This window comes from Cydia splendana, chromosome 4 (assembly GCF_910591565.1).
Source record: "Cydia splendana chromosome 4, ilCydSple1.2, whole genome shotgun sequence".
Taxonomy (NCBI): Eukaryota; Metazoa; Arthropoda; class Insecta; order Lepidoptera; family Tortricidae; genus Cydia; species Cydia splendana.
Window position 1 is genome coordinate 10521444 of NC_085963.1, and position 14221 is coordinate 10535664.

Genomic DNA, 14221 nt, shown 5'->3' on the forward strand with positions numbered 1-14221 from the left:
GGCGGAATTTGACAGCTTTAGTACGACAGCGGCCTTCTGTACATGTCAGCCCATATAAAATTATTAATTCAGAAAGCCACATAAAATGCCTTCTTGTGCGGTAAAATGGTGCCGCAACAATTCAATAAAACACAAGAAAAAGGACAAGACAAGACAAGACAAGACAACGCCACACCCAGCCGGGGACATGCCCGCTCCGGACCAGCCGGCATACCAGGGGACGAAATTTGTGGGGAGTGACACGCTCTGGGATGGGAGAGGGATCATTAGAATCAGCCGGCTATGCAGCCTCAAGCCAATATTGGAAGGTAGGAGGGGTAGGTTATGTCGTCGAAGGAGAGCGTTGGTGACATGCTGTGTGTCGTTTCCGCTTCGGTCTTCGAGATATCTTGTATCAAGTAGGGTCGATGTCCTCTTGAGGTGCCGTTTGCTCGTGGATTCGAGGTGTTGGTTCTTCTTCGTCTGATTCGCTGTCGGTTTCGTCCAGTTGATATATTTCTCTTGCTGCTTTGATGAATTCGCCTTTGTCGTCTGCCATGTTGATCCACTCAGAGGGATGCCTAGTGTAATAGTCCATGTCCTGTGTCAGTGAGTTTTTCCAGGTGTAGATTGGTCTGCCAACTTTAAGTTTACTGGCTCTATAGCTATAGGCGGCTTCTAAAAGGTGTGGTTTGGGCCGTCTTAGGATGTGTCCCAGGTATCACATTCGGAGGCATTAAATCCTTTTGGTTATTGTTTTGCCGTTCAATATATCGCGAACATTAACGGGTCGCGGCGTTGTTCCTGACTTATTTATTCATCTCTCTTAAGATTATTCGTTCGTATCGTCTGAGTTTAGATCTATTAGCTTTGGTTAAGGCCGCACATTTGAGCCCGTATGTGATGATGGGTTCGATGACAATTTTATATAGCAGACGTGTAATCTGCCATTGTATACGGGACTCTTTGATGAATTTTGTGAGGATCCTGGCGTTCCGGACAGCCTGCTTGCATCGCATATGAACTGTGTTATTTCCACATAGAGTAGACGTACTTAATATAAGTTCCCAGGTATCTGATTTCGTTCACTGGTGATATTGGTGCGTTACTGAGTGTGACAAAGTTTCCTAGACCATGATCCGCATTTAATGGGTCTCGTACTAGTAATTTACCTACCGTTTCAAATAAGGATTTGCCTTGCCTTGGCGTAAATGGTGTCCAGTTGTTGTATACAATTCGAAACAATAATTACGTCATCTGCGAATGCTTGAATGTAATTGTATTTCTTTGTCCTGATTAAGTTTCAGGAAGGTAAGTTCATCTTCGAGGGTTATGAATACGTCTTCCATTAATATAGTAAATAGCCTGGGAGAGAGAGGGCACCCCTGTTTGACGCCTCTGCCTTTTTTTTTGTCCACCTGGCTTGTCGACCGAACCATTTTATGCAGGTTGATTCGTTCATGGCCTTTGACTATTCTGTTGGTCATAGCTCTGTTGGTTCTGCTTAAAATATCTCTGAGGGCGTTTAGGTCCACTCTGTGTCGAAAGCTTTTTGTAGATCGATCGAGAGGACGTAGGTTTTATTACCAGCTCGCCACTCTTCATCCAAGATTCAACGTAGTGTGAACATGTGGTCGTCTGTAGATCTATTTTTCAGAAAAGCTGCTTGGTAATTGCCTAGTTCTTTAGTTATTTCGTCTAGTTTCGCTAGAAGAAAGTTTGCGTATATTCTGTATCCCGTGGTGCAAATAGAGATGCGTCGGTAGTCGTTTACAGTTTTCGGGCTGGGTTTTTTTGGAAGGGGTACTTGGACTGACTGTGTCCAAGTGGACGGAAGAATATTTTTTATCCAAGCCGTTTTTATATGGTATATGATCTCGGATTTTTAGCTCTTGCGTGTTTGCCTTATAGAGCTCCGTGACCACCTGATCGATGCCGGGGGCAGTGCCGTTTCGCATTTGGCTAAGGATTTTGTCAATGTCTTCCATTGTGGGCTCATCTCCTAGGTCTGACGGGTCCTCATCGCTTAGTCCGTCAATGAAGGGCACCTCCTCAATAAAACACAAGAAAAAGGATGGGATTAATTGGTTTGTGTAACTGTAACCCCATCGGGTGATCACTTTCGCGCTTGTCATCTCATACATTTGTGGCTTTACATTGAATGCATCGATACCATATTCACCCATATCTGAGACGACATGAACGAAAAGTAACGTAAAGCCTGTGCAGCCGGTGTTCTAATAGGACTATGAAATTTATAAATAACTTACTTGTAACCATGCAATTTTTTAGTGATGGCGATACAGTGAGCCTAAACCCAGAATTTGCATTTATCATCACGATGAACCCTGGTTACGCCGGAAGACAGGAACTCCCTGAAAATTTGAAGATCCAGTTCCGTTCTGTAGCCATGATGGTGCCCGACAGACAGATTATCATTCGTGTCAAATTGGCTAGTTGCGGTTTCAAAGAAAACATTGTACTAGGTGAATATCTTCGGGATTACGGTATTATAAAAGGCATAAAAGCAACCATTACTCCTCCTCATGCGAGCATTTACTCGGTTGCTTTTTAGAGTTCAAAATCTGCCGTTTTTGCTTGCTGCTTCTTTTCTTAACTTCCCAAGAAATAATTACACCACTGGATTGAAAGATCAGATAATGCGATAGTCGCTTCACATCACACATCACGCACATTAAGCGACCTTTAATTCATTAGTGCAATTATGATTTAATTTGTGTTTACTTGTAGCACGCAAATTCTTCACATTATACAAGCTGTGCGAAGAACAGTTGTCCAAACAGGTACATTATGACTTCGGACTTCGCAATATTCTGTCCGTGTTGAGGACTATGGGTGCTCAGAAACGTGCTAACCCCGACAGTACTGAAGAGAACATTATGATGAGAGTATTAAAGTAAGAATAATTATCCACACTAAGTACGAGTACTCTTGTCATTAAATTTTACTCGAATAAAGGCGAGTTCACTCGCAATTCTATCTATAAGCAAAATACTGTCAACTTTTGAAAAAAAAACTAGTGTAAATCAACCCCTGACCCGCCTTCCTGATGCTAATTAATAAATATTAAAATTAGCCTATTGAAACATTGGAAAGATGACATTGTCAAAACTTTGTTTACAGGGAAATGAATGTGTCAAAACTAGTAGACGAGGATGAACCACTGTTCGTATCTTTGATTGAGGATCTGTTTCCGGGAATGAAGCTAACTCAAACAGTGCAAAGGTGACTAACCGAAAATATTAGGGTGTGAGATTAAGAAAGAAACTTTATCACCAAGACCACGAGCAACTGGCGGATGAGGGTAACTTAGGCAGGTCGTTGTGGAGATCATTGATTGTTCAGCAGTGTCATCTATTCTGGCTGATATGATGACGAGAAGTTATTATTATTGATTTAAGCCGGTTCATAATACAATGCCGTTAACGTCACTAAAGTGTTTGTCACGTTATAGAGAAATGCAGCGTGCTATAACTGTGGTGACCGAACGCACAGGCCTGGTGAATCATCCCGATTGGAACTTGAAGATAATTCAGTTGTACGAGACTTCCCTCGTGCGGCACGGTCTGATGACCATGGGCCCGACCGGGTCTGGCAAGACTACTTGTATTCACAGTTTAATGGCAGCGTTAACTGTGCTTGGGAAACCGCATAAAGAGAATCGGATGAATCCGAAGGTGATTTTGTAGATTATTATAGTAAAAAAAAGTTGTAATTATTTGGATAACTGATATTTATTACAGAAAATAAAATCATTTATAAACGTAGTAGATGTAACTCATGACCAGACATTTCTATGGGACTTCTGTTTTTGTGGCAAAAACGAGTGTTTGACAAAATATAACATGATAAATCTGTTATCGATAATTCAGTATCAAAGATTAATAACTTCTCCTTGCTGTAAATCACCAAGAAACTTCTTAATATACAATGTTAGAATTATCTAAGTACAACGTTGAGGTAACGACATGTGGACATTTCATTTTGTCAATAATTTTTTGCCCCTAAAAACTTCTATGTCTGCTCATGACTATTCCTAGGACTCATTAGTACATTACACTTTGGCTGCATTTTGCTTCAAAGTACAAAAAAGAAAACTTAAAACAGCTCATTGAATATGGTTAGGTACAGTCATAGACTAGGAATCTTCTAGACCGAGTTTAGAGCAATTATTTAATGCAACCGATGATGCCAAAAATGCGGGGGTGCGCGGGACGAGGTGAGCGAAATCCCGTGCCGTGATTGGTCCGTTCAAAGACACGGACGTCACACAAAGACACTTTCGACTCGAACATGGAGTAAAATTACCGTATGCGTGGCAGAGGGGGTAGCGCGACTATGCTAAGTCTGGAGGATGTTTTGTCTGTGCGTACAGTCAACTGTAAAAATATGGGTGTAGACAACTTACTCAAAAATATGTCCCATAGTTCTTAATTCACTGACATAAGACCCATATTTTTACAGTTGACTGTAGGTACCTAAATTCGTTTAAGAAACAAAAATGTGACTTTACCATTGAAATTCTTGACTATATTTAAAAATTGTTCATAATTTTAGGCTATAACTGCTCCTCAAATGTTCGGACGATTAGATGTCGCGACTAACGATTGGACAGACGGTATCTTCTCTACCTTATGGAGACGAGCGTTGAAAGTAAAGAAGTCTGATACCACGTGGATTGTCTTAGGTAATTGCATTTCATTACGATATAATTTATGTCATAATAATTTTATTGTCAGTTCAAATCAAATCTCACTACTTAATTGGGTAAGGTCAGATGAGAAATATCAAATCCTCTGAAACTTTGGTCTGAATTGAATTATGAATGCTTGCACCAAAAAATTATATTGTAAAAAACGAATTTTATTTAGATGGTCCTGTTGATGCTGTGTGGATTGAAAATTTGAACTCCGTGTTGGATGATAATAAGACTCTAACTCTAGCCAATGGTGATCGTATACCCATGGCGTCTAATAGCAAATTGGTGTTTGAGCCAGACAATGTTGACAATGCCTCGCCGGCCACAGTTAGCCGAATGGGGATGGTATTCTTGTCGTCGTCTGTGTTAAAATGGCAGCCGATATTAGAGGTAATATTTAACTTGTTTATGGTCTCAACCCTTGAAAGTAACAACTCCTTGACATGACATTATCTATTGTGTATTTTTCTTAGGATATGTTACTACCTCTATAAAAACGGTGTAGATGAGTGAGTAAGCAGAGTAAACTAGCCGAAACAAACTAAATTAATTAATACATTCTATGACCATTTTTTGGTTACGATATAATTTTTGACGGCCAGACCCCACTTGTGGAGAGTACTGTAATATTATTGATAGTGCTCTAGCACATGCAATTTATAATATTTGTCTAAAACTTACACATTTCACAGCGCGGAGGCAAATCAATACACTGTCGAAGTGACTCGATTGTCAAATACACCGGATTAAATATATATACTTTTACTGCTGCCTGTACAATAACATAAAAAATCCGTAATTATTTTAGGGTTGGCTAAAGAAAAGGAGTCCAAAAGAAGCTGATTCTTTGCGTAATGCGTTTAACAAGATTTACGATGACGTTCATGCATTTGTACAACAGAAGCTACCAGCCAAAATGAAATTACTTGAAGCCATTTATATCCGGTAATACATTTATGTTACCTATAAAGTATTTAAGATTTTATATTATATAACATCTATTGCATTATATTTTTTTTTCCTTTAAAGTGTAAAGCCGACCACTGACTAACAGTCCGCCGGACGATATCGGCCGGTCAGTTGTTCGGAACTGTCAAATTTTTGTTCTAACTGACAGGCCGATATCGTCCGGCGGCCTGTTAGTCAGTGGTCGGCTTAACAATCAAGAAAGGTTTAGATACCTACAAATAATTAAATAAGTGAGTCAATTACAACTACAGTATAAATAAGGTGCTGTCACGTGAATATTTACAGCTATAACATTATTTATACATCCAGACCTAATCAAACTCCGGAAAAATGACAGTTTTCCAGTTTTCTTGTTAATAATGACTACCACCATAAAACAAATTGATGATGGGATGGGAGGATTGATTGATTGATTTCTTTACTAAATAAGATGTATAAATATGTAACTATTGATTATATTTTAAACAGGCAATGCATCGATGTTCTTACTGGACTGCTTTCCATTGAGATTCCTAGTGGAAGTAAGTTTTGTTATTATGTCATGCTATTAATCATTTTCCAATAAAGGTAGTTAGGCCGACAACTCGAACGAACGAGTTTTAACGAGCATATATACAAAAATATGACTAACCAGTTTAGTGGAAAATTAACATAGTAAGTTATTATATCTCACTTTCAGAAAGTCACACGGATCGACATTTGGAACGCCTCTTTATCTTTGCCATGATGTGGTCGTTGGGGGCCGTGTTAGAACTGGACGCTCGCACACAAATGTCCGAGTTTTTCACTAGACTACCTGTTAAAATGGAGTATCCGGGTGGCAAATCGAAGGAATGGGTTATGCCATTCGAGTACATGGTTAATGCAGCTGGACAATGGCAACATTGGTTAGCTTAATTTAATTGCTCTATGCTTTTGCGACAGCGTCAATTTACGAAGTTGGTGACTTGGTGCAATACATTTGTTCATCAAATGAATGTCCTTAAAATAATAATCCGCTATAAAAGCATAGTTGTTGCTACACTTTATTCATAATTTCCTTTTTAGGTCCGAAAGCGTTGAAGATTATATTTATCCGAGTGACAGCGTGCCTGAATATGCTTCTATTTTAGTCCCTAACGTCGATAATGTCTGTATTACATTCTTGATTGATACGATTGCTAAACAGAATAAGGCTGTATTGCTGATTGGTGAACAGGGAACTGCTAAGACCGTAATGTTGAAGGGTTATATGGCAAAATACGACAATGAGGTCAAACTTTTCAAAATGATAAACTTTTCTTCTGCGACTACACCAAATATGTTTCAGGTACATGTTTGTATTTTATGTTATGTAATTAGATCAATTAGGGTTCCGTAGCCAAAATGGCAAAAACGGAAGTTCAGAAGTCAAGTTTCTTAGTCCAAAAATGAGCCCACGTCCCCACTAACTTATGGTATGAATTTTACGCCTACTACTTAATCTTTTAAACAAAAGTCATTGTTTCTTTTGTGAGCGGTCGGCTCCTGTTGGCAAAGCAACAATGTCGTTTAAAAAGCAACTGTATCGTGATAGTATTAAGGTTCAAATCTATTTTTTTTTATTTTTTTATTATAATGTCACTTACAGTATACACCAAACATGACACATAGGAATATAAGCATTAAATTGAATTATACATAACTATAATAAATTATTAACAAAAAAAAAACAGTATGTCATAACTTAAATAATATTATTATCTAATCGGTACTAATGGTGCTCGGGGCGACTATAGCCTCGAGGTAGCGCCCGGCTGTGGCTAAGAATCTCGGTTCAGGAGTCGAAAATAAGTCCAATGAATCGTCTTGGGTCAATATGGCGTTAATAAGCTTTAGAGCTCGGTAGAGAGGTGAGTGGGAATTCGACTTGGTACTGGTGTTTGGGAGGTTGAGTAAGGGTAGTTTACGAGGACGGAGATAGTGCCTTGAAACAGGTGGAACGTTGAAAGATACCTGCGCTAAGAGGTTCAAGTATGTGCACGTGGCTAACACGGGAGCTAAACCGCTCGCATAAAAGAAACAATGGCTTTTGTTGAAAGCTTAGGGTCTTAGGCGTAAAAATCATTTAAGAAAATGCATACTATAACCGGGCGTCCAAAAATATGGAAAAAAGGTAAGTAAGTAGGCCCTATTGTTTTTATGGTTTTTTCATATCTTACGAAGGCACAGTACGGGACCCTCTATTAAGCATTGACGCACGCTACGCTAGAACAGTCCGGGTCTGGACTTACGTCCGACAGTTGGTTTTCTGTCACGGGTGATCACGTGATGCTTTCTGTAGAAAACGAAGTGCCCGGACCGTTCTACGGTGTCACCAACTCAAACAAAAAATATGTCTCCATTAAAATTATAGTAGGTCGTGTTGTGTTAGATTTTTCGTTACACTTTTGATTGGGCTTAAATTAAAAAATAATTGAAGAAATAGGTTTTAATGGGTTTTAAATATTACTTGTATGTTACATTTACAAATAAATATTGAAATGTATTAAAGGTCCAAAATAAGTCTGCAAACATTTGAGATTGACAGTTAATCCATACAATAATAATAAATGCTTTTACCAATACAATAATAAATGCTTTTTGTTATAACAGAGGATTATAGAATCTTATGTGGAGAAGAGAGTTGGCATGACGTACGGCCCTCCCGGTAACAGAGCTATGACTGTCTTCGTAGATGACATCAACATGCCCGTTGTCAACGAATGGGGTGATCAGGTAAAATCAATATAGTTACCACTTACTTTCTGTGGCTTCACACCAATGCGTTTGTTCCTAGTTATTCTTTTATATCTTGCCGGATATTTTTGAGAAAATAGTTATATTAGGTCATTACCTATGAAATTGGCGTTTTGTACGGAGAATTTCAACGAAACACGAATTTCCATACAATTAATTTTGCGGATATTTTTTTGATGGCTAATTCAAACCAAACAAAATTTTTCCAGTAATTTTTGACACCTTTAAGGTATGTTTTCAATATCTCCATTTCTTGAAAATTGGTACCATTAGAAAAATATAAGTAATTTTAATACTCGAACCGACAGCACATGAAAAGACCTATTTTCAAGGCTTAATTCTGAACACTTAACAATAAAAAATAACAATTAATTGTATGTAAAATCGTTGTTTATTGAGTGCACTGTAGTTTTATTGTAATTGTGTATGTACTTTTGTAAAAAAAAAAAAACTAGGATCAGACTTATATCTATGAACAAAAACGCCAATTTCATAGGTAAGGACCTAATATGTTTTACAAGGGGGCAAAGTTGATGTTTAACCGCTCGTGCTAATATTGATACCTGAGTAAGCGAAAGATTCCAAAATTGAACCACGAGCGTAGCAAGTGGTTCAAGAAGTGGAATCTTGAGCGTCGCGAGGGTTTCAAGGCACGAGGGTTACACAAATTTTGCCAACGAGTGAAACACACAATTCTTCTCCACACCAACGTAAGGAAAATACCAACTTTAAAACATCAAACAAAATGAATTCAAATCAAATCCAAATGAATGTTATTAAATATTTATCATCCAAAAATCATCATTTAAAAGTCCATTCTATATCAGCCAACATGAGCAAACAATTCAAAAATTGCATAATATTACTTTGCCTCGCATGTGGATGAAATAGAACTTTCTTATCAGTTTTTGAAGTGCAAAGTAAGCCTTTCCGAGCTGGTGTGGTGAAAATAGATTTATAAGATATCGTATATATCCGAAAAGAAAACGACGGGACGACTTGGATGCATTCTACCCGGAATGGTGGGGACACAACTAACGACAGGGTCGAGTCCCAGCAGTGGAACACTAAAGTAGGCTAATAAACAAAACATGATATGTATGTATAATAATTTTTGCCCATGATTACGATTAATTACGCGTAACAAACAACAAACACTTTGTTTCTTGCATTCACAGGTCACCAATGAAATAGTACGTCAAATGATGGAGTGTGGAGGATTCTATTCATTGGACAAACCTGGAGAATTCATAATTATAGCCGATATACAAATGTTTGGTGCAATGATTCATCCAGGTTATACTTTAGACAGAAAATGTCGCTGTACACCCAATGTGATGATGTTCAGGAGAAATCATATTCCGTATACAGGATCTTAACGCACGCGGCACGCCCTAAAAATAGTTATTTGTTTTACAAGGGGGCAAAGTTGTTGTTTAACCGCTCGTGCTAATATTGATACCCGAGCAAGCGAAAGATTGGAATATTGAGCGTTGCGAGGGTTTCAAAGCACGAGGGTTAAACAAAATTTGCCCCCGAGTAAAACACATAATTTTTCACCACACCAACCAAAGCAAATATTAAACTATCAAACAAAATCAAACCAAATTAAATCCAAATTAATGTTATTAAATATTTATCATCCAAAATCATCATACAAAAGTCAATTCTACCAGCAAACTTAAGAAAACAACTCAAAAATTGCATTTGATTACTTTGCCTTACATGTGCAGTAAAATGCAACTTTGCTATCAGTTTTTGAAGTGCAAAGTAAGCCTTTCCGAGCTGGTGTGGTGAAAACGATGTTGTTTTATTGTATGCCCGCAATTTACTGACTTGGATGTTGTATTTGCTTTAAAATAAATGTCACTTTCGTTTGCAATATTAAACGAAACGAAACACATGTAACACGAATGTTTAGCCAAATACTGATGTTTGCATGATATTTCTATGTATTAATTTTACCAAAAGGTTAACTATCTATCTAGTATCTATTATAGGTTATAGGTTCTCGGTTTCTGCAACTTGACATCATATTATTGCGCCTATTTTGCGTGATGGGTTGTCGGCACTAACTAACTAACTATTTTGGCTCAGCGATCTAAAGAGAATCTTGGCATCCGAAACGAGAGCATGCCACCTGTCCCGATACTGCGCAACTTCCTGCCAGTTACTGACGCGAAGCTGAAGCAGATCTGCCGTCACACTGTCTTCCCAGCGATGCCTGGGCCGACCCAAGAAGGTCCTCCCAAGAACGCCCTCTTGACAGCCCGATCCTCTCCCATTCTGAGTAGGTGACCGAACCAGCGAAGTCTGTGGGCTTTCGTTTCGCCGACGATATTGGGTTCGGCCACTAACTCCTCGATCTCGGCATCTTTCCGGATCCTCCAGGTGCCGTCATCTCTCTGGAGCTGGAGGAGCTGATTTTCTTCTTTTAGTGTTAGGGTCCAGGTCTCACAGCCATACATTAGGATAGGCCGTATAACGGTTTTATATATCCGTAAATTTGTATGTTTGCTGAGAAGCCCGGACACCAACACTTTGTGGAGGGCTGCACTGCACCGCAGGGCGTTTTGGATGCGTATGTTGATCTCCTCCTCTCTGGTGTTTGTGTCGGTAACAGTGCATCCAAGGTCTCGAAACTTGTCAACTCCACGGTAGACGCGGTACCCCCAACATGAAGACTATCACGCTGGATGCGTGTATTCTTGTAACTTTTCATGTGGAGGTATTCAGTTTATGCCTGGTTGATCCTGAGACCTAATCTAGAGGCCTCTCGTTCCAGGACACTAGCTGCCTCCGCTACCTGTTCACGGCTCTCCCCTAATACAGCTAGGTCATCTGCGTACCCTACCCCCTTGTGCTTGCCGTTCATCTCTACCCCTATGTTCAACACTAAAACTTTCCGAACAACATGTTCTAGGGCTAGATTGAAGAGCACAGGCGATAGGGCATCCCCTTGCTTTAGGCCGGTCATAACCGTGAATTCTTCAGACAGCTCATCTCCTACTCTGACTCGCATTCTAATCTTTGCTTGCTGCAGTAATTATGGCAACTCTTTTTTGGGGATGTTAAAATTAATAAGAATGGAGTATAGAGTACCTCTGTCTATACTGTCATAGGCTGACTCCCACTTCTTTTGAATTAGTTGCTTAAGCAAGAAGATCTGATTCGTCGTGCTGCGATTTCTTCGAAAACCACATTGGTAGTCCCCTAGGTTTCTTTCGGCGTATTCAGGCGGTTCCAGCTCCTTTAGCAGCACGTCGGACAGGATTTTGTACGATGTTGTGAGTAAGGCAATTCCTCGGTAGTTTGCGCACTTCTTTTTTGAGCCTTTTGTGTAGACAGGACAGATAACACTCACGTTCCATTCCTGTGGCTGTTCTTCTAGTTCCCATATTCTTACCAAAAGCTCGTAAACTTTCGATTGGAATGTTATAACTACCCAAAAATGTACAAATTATTTGTTTACTTTTATTTAAGTACCTAAGGATACAGAGTACCTATAAGTATAAATAATGCCATTATTCACAGGTGGCGGTCGAAATGACATCCCTCCTCGACTAAAGAGACAATTTAACGTATTCAATTGTACATTACCAAGCGATGTATCGATGGATAAAATATTCGGTAAGACACAGTTTTCATTAAACTTTAAATTAAGTTTGCATGTCACTATTAAACACGTCTTTTATTGCATGATCAGACACCATCAGTGCTGGATATTTCTGCAAGACTCGTTTCGACAAGAAGCTTATAGAATTTATGCCAAAGCTAGTGCCTGTAACGCGCGTAATCTGGCAGCAGACAAAGGTAATATTTCATGTTGATTTTAACCCTTAAATGCATGATTTTGCCACAGAATAAATAATAGTACTAGGTACAGAAGACTCACTCTCTAACAAAACGCGTCTGTTACGATCAGGATAGGTATGGCCGCTAGGTGGCGACAGCGCCACGCGCGGCTTATGGCTTGCCACCAAAATTGGTGTGGAACGGATGTACTTTTAGCTACCTGTAGCAAAGCGACGAAATCGCGGAGTGAGCTACGCCTGATTTTGCTCGAAATTAATATATGTGTCACATAATTGTTTACCTACTGATTTCGGGAAAAATAATAAATAAAATTAAATCATTGATTTTCACTGCCAAATCAGTGTTACAAGTTACATCGGGTAAATACTGATTTATGTAAATATACAATTATTGGTAAAAGATATATAGGTAACAAACATTTAAAATCACTATGTACACCATATAAAACAATCTCCCCCGCCGCGTCTGTCTGTGTGTAAGTTTGTTCGCGATAAACTCAAAAACTACTGAACGGATTTTCATACGGTTTTCACCTATCAATAAAGTGATTCTTGAGGAAGGTTTGAGTGTATGATTTGTCAAGGTATGTGTAACCCGTGCGAAACGGGTAACGAAAAGTATAAAGTAATTGAAAACCCCCAAAAAGCCGTATTTTATTGCTTGCTTGCGAAATGTAGGTTCTTTATATGGCCGATTAAACCAATGACATCTCTTTGCTCCCGCAGCTATTAGCGAGTTGGGAATGAAATAATCTATTCCCACCCACTAGTATTTTCTAAGCGACATTGGCTGTGCAGGAGTCAGGATCATTACTGTATTGTTCAATTTTACGAGCATCTTGTTATCAATCATTTTGTCATTTAACTTTATTTTCTCGCATGTTTATGTTTAGAGGTAAGCACTATTACAGAAATAACTATTCGTATCGTATGGCCACCTTCGTATCATCCAACAAAATGGAATCTCATACGCGAATTACCATTTCCCGGCCTCTGTTATACTAATAATGTACATTAGTACAGTAGTATAGTAGTACTTCTTATTACGTTAAGTGGAACGCGTGATTCAGGTAGAGAATAATATATTAGTCAGAAATCAAATAATAGTAGAGCTGTCTATTTATATTTAGTTACCTGTGATGTACAACCATTTGGAAAAAGAAACATTACAATAAAATTTATTTCTAGGCCAAAATGCTGCCAACCCCAGCAAAGTTCCATTACGTGTTCAATCTTCGTGATTTGTCTCGAATATGGGAAGGCATTCTTTTTATTAAAAGAGAAGAGCTGCAAAGTATTAATACTGCTTTAAAACTGTGGTTCCACGAGTGTTTAAGAGTAATTTCTGACAGGTAAATAATACATCCTGTATTTGTGAACACTCTTAAATCGAATTCTTACCTTTTTAAATCGAATTTAGACCTACATTACACTAACCCATTCATTTTACTACTCAAGGATAATGGAGCAATAATGTTACAGAATCATTAACATCGCCACCGACTATTAAAAAAATAATAGATTACCTAATATAGCATAGAGTTAAAGAAACATTAATATTACAGATTCACAACATTCGACGATAAAGACTGGTTTGTAGAAAACTTTTGGAAAACTGCAGCTAGGGAAATGCCAGAATATGTGGCTGACTTTCCCGAAGGAATGACATACTTTGTCAACTTCCTGCGGGAGCCTCTCGATCCCACTGGAGATGAAGATGAAGAGTTCAGTTTTGAAGCGCCCAAGGTTTACGAAGAATTGCCGTCGTTAGTTTCTTTTTTGTTCATATTATATTCTAATGATTGGTATAACATCGCAGTGCACGTGATACAGATGTAGTGCATAATCCTTTACCGTCGTATTTTCCCGGAAACGTTCTTATTTGTCATGCTACTTCAGTCAACCTCAGTACTTTTTGTACTGAGACTGACTGAAATAGCGTAACACGTTCGCATGTTTCCGTGAAAGTATAATGGCACTA

General features: G+C 38.7%; 1 protein-coding gene across 1 annotated transcript in view; it reads left to right on the plus strand.

Moving 5' to 3' along the window:
* Positions 1-14221, plus strand: part of LOC134789869 (dynein axonemal heavy chain 8) — a 114991-nt gene that overhangs the window by 73202 nt on the left and 27568 nt on the right. Inside the window, exons 43-58 of the mRNA XM_063760541.1 lie at positions 2272-2465; positions 2731-2896; positions 3124-3225; positions 3455-3677; positions 4558-4687; positions 4872-5089; positions 5508-5644; positions 6137-6189; positions 6348-6555; positions 6716-6977; positions 8282-8404; positions 9604-9721; positions 11960-12055; positions 12132-12238; positions 13429-13592; positions 13806-14006. Coding sequence (XP_063616611.1) covers positions 2272-2465; positions 2731-2896; positions 3124-3225; positions 3455-3677; positions 4558-4687; positions 4872-5089; positions 5508-5644; positions 6137-6189; positions 6348-6555; positions 6716-6977; positions 8282-8404; positions 9604-9721; positions 11960-12055; positions 12132-12238; positions 13429-13592; positions 13806-14006 — 2502 coding nt within the window. The remainder of the gene's footprint in view (positions 1-2271; positions 2466-2730; positions 2897-3123; positions 3226-3454; positions 3678-4557; positions 4688-4871; positions 5090-5507; positions 5645-6136; positions 6190-6347; positions 6556-6715; positions 6978-8281; positions 8405-9603; positions 9722-11959; positions 12056-12131; positions 12239-13428; positions 13593-13805; positions 14007-14221) is intronic.